The sequence below is a fragment of the Morone saxatilis genome, unplaced genomic scaffold, assembly GCF_004916995.1.
Source record: "Morone saxatilis isolate NCDOM2014 unplaced genomic scaffold, NCSU_SB_2.0 Contig0, whole genome shotgun sequence".
NCBI lineage: Eukaryota > Metazoa > Chordata > Actinopteri > Moronidae > Morone > Morone saxatilis.
Genome location: NW_023339650.1, coordinates 9,338,301 through 9,350,800, shown reverse-complemented (window position 1 = coordinate 9,350,800; position 12,500 = coordinate 9,338,301). Strand labels below are relative to the sequence as shown.

The window sequence follows — 12,500 nt, the reverse complement described above, 5'->3', positions numbered from 1 at the left end:
ATCGTAGCCCTCACAACACACTACTGGAGTGGCTACGGGCCGTCACGTACCCGTAATAATAGTACGTCTGAACGGTTTATTTCCCAAAAATCCTTTTCTGATGTTCTTTTTTGGCTAATAACAGCAAGCTGAGTAAACTGAAAGACAGGAGCTATTATATATTATATATATATATAATATATTATTAAATTAATATCACCCACCTCAACAAATTCACGTCAGTGGATTAAAGATTTCTAAATGCGTACGTTGTTAAAGGTACTGAAACACACATTATCATTCTTTCATGTCAGGGGAAACATACAACATATCTCTTACTTTCCCAAAGGATGTTTATTGATATGGAACTTTATGCGTCTCTTCTTCTTTTGTCTACCTCTTGCTGCGTGGTTGGATTCCTAGCAGCTCAGCAACTAGTAAGAACAGTGAGACAGAAGTTCGGGTTCAGCATCGCAGAGACTGTTAGCTGGCCTCCTTCATGTCTCTAAAGTCTGTCAAAGGAGATTTGTTGTGAACATATCAGTTGCGATGTGTGTGTGTAGTTTATGAAAAAAATCCCCTTTTTAGCTATATCCATTCATCGTGAATTTGTTCTTTTCTTAATATATTAAATGCAGGTACATGTAAAAATGCTTGTTCTTCAGGCAGTCTCATATTTGGTTGTGTGTGTTTTTTCATTTTGCTGTAGTCAGCAGTTCCTGGTGGTGTCCTCTGTATAAACTGGTCATGTTTTGAAGTTGTGTAAAAATGTCTTGTCCCTGATACTGCGTGAGGACACTGTGTTTGTCTGACTGCGAGTTGTGTTTTGTCTCGTCCAGCGCTGCGCGGCTCTGGCCTGATGTCTGGCAGCAGGACTCCTCATGCAGCATCATCAGCTCCAGCCAGCTTGCTGTCCCTCGCAGCCTTTCAGCGGTACTACACACACACACACACACACACACACACACACACACACAACACACACACCACACACACACAACACACACACACACACACACACACACTGGCAGCCATCGCCACTAATCACACACATAAACAACACAAAGATATTTACTACATTGTTTAAATAATGTCTTTAAATCACCAAGCTTATTAACCTCTCTCCCTCCCATTGTTTCCCTCCCTTTCTTGTCTGAAATTTCATTCACACTCATTTGTTTCCTCTTGCTCGCTCCTTATTTCCTCCTCTCTCCCCCTCCTGTTCTCATCTTTGCTCCTCCCTCCATCCCTCCCTCCTTCTCTCCCCCAGGAGCATCAGCAGGTGTTGCTCTACCAACTATTGCAGCAGCAGCAGGACCTCCAGCAGCTGCAGTCTCTCTCCTCCTCTGCCCAGATTCCCTCCATCCCTCTCTCCTCTGCTCAGCTGCCCATCAGCAACCTGCTGCCCGGCGCCCAGAGCCAGGGCCAAGGCGCCATCACCGCCAACCCCTTCCTGGCGCTGCAGCACGCACACGCTGACACGCACGCCTCGGGGGCACAGAAGCCGCGGCTAGCTGAGAAGGCCGTGGGCGTCGCAGGGCAGGAGAAGACATGACGGCAGATGCTCTTTTTCCTTTTTGGTTGTTTTCTTTTTTCAATAAATATGCAGAGTTTTCGGGAGATCAGCCTGTTGGTCAACTTTGTAGTTCAGTGCTGAGAACATTGGCAGCAGAGGAATCTGTGTCCCGTGGTAGATTATTCTTTCCAGTTGTGATAGCATTCATTTGCTGTCACTAGCTCACTCTAGCTGATCTTTTCAGGTTTATTTTTGCAACTTTTTCAGGTGACAGTCTTAACACAGCATTTTGTTTTTTGTTCTATTTATTTCCATCCATTTTTTTTTTTTTTTTACTTTTTATCTTTAGTGCTGCTTGAGGTTTTTATTTTATCACTGTTGTGATAATGATTTTCATTTGATATCACTGGAGGCAACTTAGTGCGTTAGTGTCAGTAAGTGAGCACATGCTGTGTCTGTTCTCTTCTCTCAACAGGCAAGTTGACTAACAGGTCAGCTTTTCCTTTAATTAGTTTTTCTTGATATTTTCTTCTGTAATCTCTTCATTCTGCGTCGTCTTCACGTTTCTTCTTTCTCTTGTCACTGTCATGTTTTTGCATCATTTCATCTCTTTTCCTTTGTCTACATCCTTTCTCTCACAGCTTCAAATCCTCCACACTCGCACCCCTCTCGGTCTGGTCTCTCTGCTGTCTCACTCTCTCAGGGGCCTCAGCTATCAGAGTTGTGCACTCAAGCTAGCGCACACACACAGAACTTTAAGTGTAAAAAGAAAAATAGCAGAAATACATGAATATAAAAAAGAAACTACAACTCCCTACCACAGGACTTAACAGTAGCAGATGTATGTTTGACATCTGTCTCGCAGCGGTCCCGAGGGGAATACTGGGTGAGAGGCTTGTGAAAATATCCCACATGTTCTCACTGTTGCCTCTCTTCCCGTGTCTCTTTCACTCCGTTTGTGTAGATCCATTAATGTCAGTGAGCCAAGCCTCGTACAGTCACCGCAGAAGCCTTGCTTTTGACTGTCTCTTCTCTGGGCCAGATACAGGGGGCTCACTCAGGGAAGTGAAATGTAAAAAAGGGAAATAAATATATAAAAAACAGCAAGTTAAATGCTCAGAGGGATACATCAGTCCACATGGCACACACTCACAAAGAAAAATGATTCAATGGGTTGTCAGCGCGTGGAAGTCATTACATTTCATCTTCTTGATTGAGCCCCCCGCTGCACCTACCTCTCGAGCAGGACCAGCCTATCAGGACCTAAAAGGCCGACAGCAGCGGCCGCTAAAAACCCACAACAGTCAGGACTGGCCAATCAGGGTCCAAACCCAAGTGCCTGAGGCCAACAAGGGGGGAGGCGGGATTTATATTCCTTTTACCTGTGTCCCCGTCATTGAACAACGCTACTGGTAATTAAGCTGCGTTGCGTAGGCAACAGATTACAAAAAAGATTTTTTAAAGTCAGGCTGGACGTGCCGTCTCTTTAATAAAACCAGGAAATATTATTCTGCTGCATTCTCTAATATCAAAGCCAACTTTGTATTGTGCTTTTTATTTATTTGGAGTTTGTTTGTGTAACGGGCAAAAGATGATATATTTTAAAAGCCTGCTGGTGTTGCAATTTAACATCATTTTGTACTACTGTGTAAAGTTTTGTTTGTTTTTTTTGTTTTTCTTTCTTCATACAGTTGAATCATGCTGTAAACCCTTTTAATGACTTCTATTCTGTGTTGTGTTTGAAAGCTAGAAGCTACTTGATAGTTGGCTGATTGGGGGGGTGTGGTTGTATATAGTTTGTAGGGGGGAGGAAGTGTGTCAGGGGGGTGTTCAGTGGCACAGTTTTTACCTCGTTAAGTGTACATAGACCTTTCTCATTGGCCGTTGGTGTACATAAGTGATTGTGATTGGCCGTGCTGGTGTGAAGGAAAGCCAATGAAGCCTCAGTTTGTGTGTGTGAATCTTTAGGACCAGACAAAAAGGTTGACAGTGACTGGACACACAAAGTATTAATTTATTTTTATATGTTCAGGGACATTGTGTTTCTTTTTTAAGTTTTGCACCATTTTCTTGATGAGAAGTCATTTTATACTTGGGGCACCGTGTTTTCATCTGTGCACACATTTCTTTGGATCAGTTTTGTACAAGTGAAAAAATAACAAGGGGGCAGGGGATTTGACATTGTATTTCAAAACACCAAAATAAAGAAACACTATGGATAAAGTAATAATTCAGCCTTTGTGTCAAGGAGTTTGTTGAAAATATGCATTGGACAGTGAATTTATTGTAAAGGTTACAAAGGAATTAATGTGCAATATTGAGCCATTTACACCTAAACTAATACTGAATATACTGACATGTAAAGATACTTTTTAAACTCCCAATACTTTAAACACTTTTTCAGAACAGTATAATCCAAATCCTATTTTCAAAATGTTTTTCTTGCTGACATAAATATAGTGCAGATTTGATTAATTATAGCAACAATGCTGGCAGTATATTGTTCTGAAATGCATTTAATATACAGTTTTAGACACCCATATGTATACACTATATATGTATTCATTTTATTTTTATAAGTTTATTTGATAGGGCTAAAGAAGAAGAAGAAGAAAGAAAAGCTAAAATTAGCCCAGAAGGCAAAAGAAAAAAAGAAACACCCTAAAAATAGTATAACACATTTTATGTAAATTCATGGATACAACATATTAAAATAGTACAGAACACATCCATCAATAAATTAAAACCTTGTTATGATACATGATAGTATTGTATTATTGTAAGCCAAATAAAGAAGTAGCCTAAGTTTTTAAATGTATACAGCTCTGGTTAAAGCAGTTTTTGTTTTGTTTTTCTGATCACGTATAAAAAAAACGATTCATGAGGTGACTCCAGATAAGCTGTGCATAAATGTGAAAATATTAAGTATATATTATTTAAACTTGCAAATATTACATGACATGGTATGTTGAAAAGGGTGAAATGGCTTACCTGGTTTTTATTATATGACATTAATTACATTGAAAATTATGGAGGAGATGGCGGCAGCGAGATGTGATTTATTCAGTAACAAGGGGGAGGAAAATGAATAATCATCGAGCTAAGAAGTGCCAATAGGAGCTGAACATCTTTAGATTTAAACAATGTGCTTCAAGGCTCCTGTCCTAACAAATATGCACATACACCCCCCAAAGCTGATGACTTCCAGCTGCCAAGAAACAACCAGTGTGTGTGTGTGTGTTTAGAGGTGGGGGCACCATTCTGCTACATCTGCTTCTGCCCTGGTAATTAAAAGCTCACTTTCCTCCTGCACTCCTGCTCCCCCAAAAATACCCCCCACCCCCTTCAGGATTTACCGCCCCGGCGCACACACAGCACACACACACACACCACACCAAGAGCAATCTAACCTGCATTCAACACACAACCCCCCTTTTCCTTCCTTTTTCCAAGCACTGCTCACCACAGCCCTCCACTACCAAATATCCACATGCGCCTTCCCTCCCTCACTATCACCTGCAATCAAAGGCAGGCTTTTAAACAGGCATAGCCCCTCCCACCACCACACCACCCAAGACCATCTCTTCAAGACCTCACCAGTCAGAGCTGCTCCGCCCTCCCACTCCCCTGTATAGCAGCACCACCTGCGCAGCACACACAACACACACACCCACACCAACACACACACACACACAGGGCAGAACTGCTGTGTCCATCATCGATCATACTCCCCCAGAAACCCACCCCAGGGGTGGGAGGGCTTGCCAGCTGATGGAGGACCCCTGTGTGCTGCCCAACCAGGTGCCTGATCACAAAGTCAAAACACTACTAAGCCCAAGTGTTAGCAGACTGAAGAGCTCGCTCTTTCTCACACGCACACACAAACACACACACACACACGCTGTGAGAGAAAGAGGCACACAGAGAGCAGATAAGCCAGCAGGAGGGTTAAACCCTGGATGATTAGACAAATGTTGGGCAGATATCTGTGGCTTCAGATGCGAGCTGAGCTGCTGTCAACGAGGAATGCATCAACATGGGTACCTGCCTCTGACTGAGCAGCCTCTGTAAGTTTCTGTCCCCGTGTTCTAGTGTTTGTTCTCCTGCTTCAAAATAAAGCATTTTAATTGTTTGGCATTTTTCAGAGACAACAAAAAGCCGGAGAACAAAACTGCAATCAAGACCGCTTGAAGCCGAGTGAAACCAAAGAGAGAAAAGCTTGATTTGATTCTGGATTTTATTTGTATTGTCTTGATTGTATCCATGAAAACCAAATGACACAGCTTGAAATGATTTGAAAAACTACAACTGTACAGTACACACACAAATTACTACATTCATAATTCAGGCAAAGCAGCAAATCTTACTGTATGTGACTAGGTTGTTATACATAAAAATGTCTACAATAAAAAACACAGTGAACAGAGAAATATGATTTTACCAAAGTAAAATTATGGAAGAGAGCAACTACAAAGAAGAGAGAGCACCTTGAAGACTATTTAATTTATGTTTACTTGTATTAAATGTATCAACCACTACTACCACTGTGACCTACAATTAAAGTCACACCTGTGTTTTTAGTCCACACTCCAGTTCATCGCTGTGCAATGAAAACCACTTACCTCCAAATTTGGTGATTTTGAATTTTGAAAAAAGTTCATAAACCATTTAAAGGCCACCCATTAGAAAAATGCACCATCTCAAAGTTTAAAGTAAAGCTGTTTTACTTTGCTCCTGTAAAGTGGGTAGTTTGGAGATTCATGGTTTTCCCACGAGTTTTTACATCCAGGATTTGTTGCCATCATCTTTCCCATCCTGCATGAAGACGTCACACACTAGAAATGAAAGCAGAACCATAAAACAGGTTAACCAAGTGCCATGAGTAATTCCTACACAGGTTTTGGCATATGTCTGGTAATTCAGTTAAATTATTTAATTAGACCTCAGCCTCAAAGAGAGAGAGCAAAGAGCAATAAAGCTGAGAGAGACTCCGATGTAATAAACCATTAGCAGGAGGAGGCAGCCGCTGGTGTGTACAGTAATGCAGTGTAAATCATCACAGAGTGGCTGCCATTAGGAGGCTTAATCCTAGCCAGAAACCTGCAGTCAGCTGCTAGGGGCCCTGATCCGGTGCCGAGTGGAACCAGATCCGGCAAACAGAGGTGTTTAGGGCCGGGGCAGGAGGAAGAGGAGGAGGAGGAGGAGGAGGAGGAAGGGGACAAGGAGACTGTAGGGGGAACAGCTGAGGAGATTCCCAGAGTGTGTGTGTGTGTGTGTGTGTGCGCGTGTGTGTGCGTGCCCCCCACAGGTCTCTCTCCTGTAGGATAATGGTGGCAAGGAGAAGCAGCAGGATTCAGCCTCATCCCTCTTCATTCTCAGATAGCCTGTATTCTTCTGCTAAGTGACACTCCTCTGTCACCCCCCTGATACACACACACACACACACGCATATACACACCCTTCCTTCTCTCTCCCTCTGCCTCCCAGTTCAATGACACCTTGGAGCTTCTGGATGCAATAACAACACACACAGTGACTGAAGGGGGGGGGGAGTGGACAATAAAAGTATAAGTGCACTGTTATTTCCGTCCGTTTTGTTTATTTAGCCTAAAAGAATCTCTGAGGGATTATTAGTCAACAACCACACACAGGTAAGGAAAAACTCCACAGAAGGACTTTGTTGGAGTCACCTTTTCAGTTTATATCAATAAAATGAAACAATTTTACAATCATCATTTAAACTAAAAACATCATAGAATACACAAGAAACCACTGCTGAATAATTGCAGCCAAAAAACAGTTACTGATAAATATAAAACAATTACAGAGAGAATAAAACTACAACACATTTTTATTTAAAAAAAAGAAAAAAGTAAATATTTTGCAGAATTAAAACAAAACTGAGTAAATAGAAGAAAGTTGGATTGGCTGTGAGGAACAAATGGATGATCAAATAAATATTTGGAAGATGTTTCTGCATGGGAGAAGGAATGCAAAGAAAAACCTCCAAACCTCATTTCTCCCTGCTCTCACCCACTGTTTGTGTGTGTGTGTGTGTGTGAGTGAGAGAGAGAGGAGAAGAGAGAGAGAGAGAGAGGGTAGAAACATCTACAACATCTATCTGTCTATCTGTCTGTCTGTCTGTCTGTCTATCCATCTATGTTATACATGTCTTATTCATTTGTCTCACGTTGGCAACCCTCAGAGGAAAATTGCAAATTGCTAAAAAATAAATACAAATTCTCTCAATAAATCCCAATAGGCTGCATAAAGGTGACTGTACTATTTATGTATTTTGGATTAATTTTAGAGAGATAAAAACGTTTCGTGTTAAAGGTTTGAAAGACTTCTAAATACAAATAAATAATATAAACATCTTCTTGGGATTTAATAGGCTGTATAAATAAGTTGTATGCGGGCCACATGCGGGGCAGATGCTGAGCTGTATTGGTTGCAGTGTACACAGTTGATCGCCCCGGCGTGCAGCAGCGTCTTCCCCGGACTCAGCGGCGCCTGGTCGGCTCGCCTGCCGCCCGTGCGACGCGGTGCGCGGCCAGCGAGCCGTTCCTGCTCCGCTGCCTGCGGCTCCCACTACCGGCGAGAAGAGAGGAGCTCCGAAAAAACCCGCACACAAGCGGGGAGGACAACTTCACTGTGCGCCAAGAGCATATAAATTCAGCGGCGAAGGGAGGTAGTTAAAATAAGCGATTTTCTGTTGTCTGCTATTCCCCTTCGATAGGGGAAATGCAGCTCTGCAGCAGAGAGGAGTTCCCAGCAGCTCTGCCGTCCACATTATCACCCTGCTTATTCTGTCCGAGGCTACTCGTCCTGTTGACTCATGTAAGATTCGCGCAACATTAAAAATCCTCTCAAATGTTGGATTAAAAGCAGAAATATTATTTTCACACACTCTCCCGAAATTATTGTTAGAAAAAAACAATATTATGCTCACTTTCTGAAACAGAAAGCACTACACTCCACTGGCTGTAGCCCATATTTTCAGATATATTCATCTAGCAAGCAAGTAATGTAGCCTACATACACTGTAATATTTGTGTATAATGTAACAGACAATGAGGGTCTGGTGACGTTATGATATTGGCACTTTTTTATAGGCACATGTTTTTGTGACCTCATGACCCTATTATATTTTATAATATTCTTAAATTGACATTGAAATTAGGTTTTGGTGACCTTAATCAATTAACCCTCCACTATATTACTATAATATAATTATATTCCAATAAGATCAAATAGTTTTGCTGTGATGTTTGTCTGTGTAAAATGTACAGCCGCCTGTCTGCGATCTCCACTGGGTTTTGTCTTGACCATCGACCACAGCAGCCAACTGCAGAGAAGCCACATGACCCACACAGAAATGCACTAAATTATGTATAAATTCAATTAAACTCATCTAGAAACCTCCCTTTTTTCTTTGCAATTGCCTTTTTTCCCTTTGGCTTTTATGTGTTATGTTGTTTCAAAAGCAGGTTTAGTCTTAATTTTAGTGTGGTACAAATGTGACATAATAATGTATTTATTTATATATTTATTTGCATGAGACCAACAGATTTTACAGGGATGTTTTAGGCATCCGTACTGATATGTTAGACCTCAAATAAAAATATAATAACACCAGAAATTAAATACACACACACACACACACACATTCATAAACATAATGGATTTTATCTTCAAATGTTTACATCTTACCTTAATAGTCAAAAGCCATCACTGTATTTCCTATATTTACCATCACTGTGAACGGGCTCCGGGTGAAGAATGAAACACCATTACAAGGACAGGTGGTGCTGGCAGAGATGAATGTAATCTTGTGGGGTTATAATGAATGTGACAGGATATAGATCTGAGATGAGATCTGGTTTTGATCATCAGGTAAAAATAGATCAGTAGGCAGCAGATTATTACTGATAATTACTTTCAAATGGTTGGCTATGTGAGATATCTATATTATTAAATAATTCCACCCCTGGTTAGTGGTGTGTGGGTGTGTCCATATATAATAATTACATTAAAAGTGATAGAGTAAAAGAAGAGGTGTGTTATTAATCATTTCCTCTTTTTGTACTTGTTGTCAGGTGACAAATTGGATTTTAGTATTCATCAAGCAAGTTTAGTGTTTCAGCTCAAAAAGCTTCCACATGCATAACAAATTACCAACCTCAAATCCTCTGACATTACAGGCTCCAACTGTATGTGTGTATTTTTATGATTAGCTAATAAACATCAGGGAAAAAGCTGTGCAAAGAGGGAGGGTTTCACACACACAAACACCTGGGGGCTGCCCTAAGCGGTTGATGGATAAGTGCCTTGCTCAAGGACACTGCAGTGGATTTTAAGGAACATATCCCTGTGGAGGCTTGAAGCTAATTTCCTGTATTGGAATCAGAACATCAGAGATTGAAGAGCAGTCGGACCGCTGCTGCAATCACGATAAATGAGTGAACAACAAGCATGTAAAGAGACCTGGGATTTCTCCAACGGCAACAGCTGTTAAATGGTAAAAGACCCAGGCTGCATAATGGTACAGGCTGGTGTGTGTGTGTGTGTGTAAGAGAGAGCCCTCCCCCTCCCCTGCTCATCCACCTATCAGCAGGCCTCGTTTATTATGCAGACTGGAGACCCCTGGGCTAGAGGGGAAGGCTAGTGTGTGTGTTTTGGAAATGGGGGGTGGTGGTGGTGGTGGTGTGGGGAGGGGGTACATGTGATCGCACAAGAGCTCACACACACACACACAGCTGATTCAATTTCTTTGCTCAGCAAAATACATCTGTGGGAGTAAGGGGCAGAGAAAGAGAGAGAGAGAGAGAGAGAGAGAGGAGAGAAAGAAGATAGAGGAGAGAAGATATTTTCTGTGTGTAAATGGCAATATAGTGATTGCTTGAACTGTGTGCTTGTAACTGTGATTTTTTCAAGGGCTTCATGACAGGTAAAGTGGTGTGTGTGGGTTTCAAAGGGAGCTGGCGTGCTGTCTCTCTGCTACTTGATATTCCTGCCGCTCAGAGAGGGAGAACACAAAAGGATATCTCCGCTGGTGATACTGTCTAGAATGCATTTTCACCCTGAAAAGCATCTGTGGACAACAGGTAGCTTAATACAACATGTTCTAATTCATTTGTTACAAGGAATATTACCATTAAAACAGCTGTGGCCTCTGTGTGTCCTAAAGCAGAAGACATCAAAAGCAGGGCATTACCTGCTTTTTTCTTAAGCAGACAAAATTCATATTTTCGCTGCTGCAGGTCTGGAAATTACCCATTAATCAACAAAAAAACATGGTTTGGAACTTCACACTAACAAGCTTAAAAGTCAATTGTCCACTTGTGGTAAAGCAGCTGTGCTGGCAGAATAGTGATTGTAAATTCTTGTTTTATTACTGTAGAAGTACTAATTTTGTGGATTCTTATAATGCTATTTTAATACTTTTACTCCACTATATTATTCATCAGGTGGGTAATATTGTACTTTTCCAGTATATTTTATTTGACAAGTAATTAATGACTTGTCAAATCTAATAGATTATGTATTCATACATCAGGTATGAATTAAAGCCTTATAAAATAAAATAATAAGGACCCTCCAGCACATGCATGTAAAGAGTTATATAATACATTTATAGTTTAGAATTTCCACAGTTAAATACTATTCTTCTAACTCATTACATATTAGGCAAATTTGTTGTTCATTTCTAAAGTTTCCTGCCTGGACACAAGATCCACTCTCAAGTGTAAATGTGCAACTAGTGCTTCAAGTTTCTGCTTTCAGCAGATGAATGGTTGAAAACATCCTTTTTAGTGTCGAACTCTGCACATAATCATTCTGCACAGTGAAGCTTCAAACAATCCAACTGTAGGAAAGAGAAGAGAAACATATTTTTTGAGCTGGAGGGGGGACTTTTGAGATTAAAGCAGGGGTGTTTGTTGGTAACTTTATGAGTTGTTAGACGCAGACAAAATGTCCAATCATTTCACCAAAAAAAAAAAAAAAAAGATTAGAGAAAAGTCCCAAAATGTGACAACAAATTTGTGGTAGCTGAACTTCTGTTTTTCTTCTTTCCTGCCCATTAATCATTGGATGACCGCACTGGAGGGGGGCTTGACCCTCAGCCTTGGGAAACAACTAGATAAACTACCTAGACTGTATAGTAAGTCAGTTAAACATAGCTCCACCTTGAACCAAACAGGCTTCAACAGGTGAAATTACTAACTTCTGTTGTTTTTGGTTCGCAGTAACAAGCTAATCATATCTATCACAGGGAGCAGGGCAAGTGTGCAGTACTTAACGTATGACTTCTAATGCCTACTTTTAACTTTAAAACTTAAAACTGAGTTTGTTGTTTTTATTTTTTTCAAATTGGCACTATAAGTTGAGGATTCTATATTTTTACTCTCTTCCACTAGACTTCAGTTATAAACAAACATAATCAGAAAATTAGTTGGTAGTCAGTTTGCAAAGACGCCAAACCTGAATATCAAATCAAACAACGTAACAGGTCTCTTGATGCTGTTTGTAACTATTTTGCACTGATACAAAAGACTGGGTAACTGAAACACATGCATATTCTGTTTACACTAGCTGCACAGAAACGGATCTGAGTTTACATGGGGATACGGGCTTCAATAATTGCCTGACATACTACACAACTGATTATAATTAGAGTATAAACATAAACTAGAAGCGTATTCCACAACTGGGAAGGCTATTCTTTGATATTAAAAGTAGTATTCTCCATTAGTCTCCCTCATTTCAAGTTGTTGACACGCATTTAGTGGCCAATTTAAAAGCTGCAGTCTAATCTTTTTAAAAGGTCCGCAGGGTAATGTTGGAAAATGGTCCAGAGGAGAAGGGCAGAGGGGATGGAAGAGCGGATAAAGGGAGGAGGGGAGGAGAGAACTCAAATCCCTAAAGCACCAGGTGCACCTTTGTCGAACATATCTCGCCAAACCCTCGAGACCGCGTCTATCACACTGGCAACGATCCACGC

At 40.9% G+C, this 12,500-nt stretch overlaps 1 protein-coding gene across 1 annotated transcript in view; it reads left to right on the top strand.

Moving 5' to 3' along the window:
* mllt10 (MLLT10 histone lysine methyltransferase DOT1L cofactor) overlaps positions 1 to 3,722 on the top strand; it is a 49,087-nt gene extending 45,365 nt beyond the window's left edge. Inside the window, 2 exon segments of the mRNA XM_035656688.1 lie at positions 819 to 912; positions 1,157 to 3,722. Coding sequence (XP_035512581.1) covers positions 819 to 912; positions 1,157 to 1,534 — 472 coding nt within the window. The 3' untranslated portion in view covers positions 1,535 to 3,722.
* Positions 3,723 to 12,500: the final 8,778 nt, after the last annotated feature.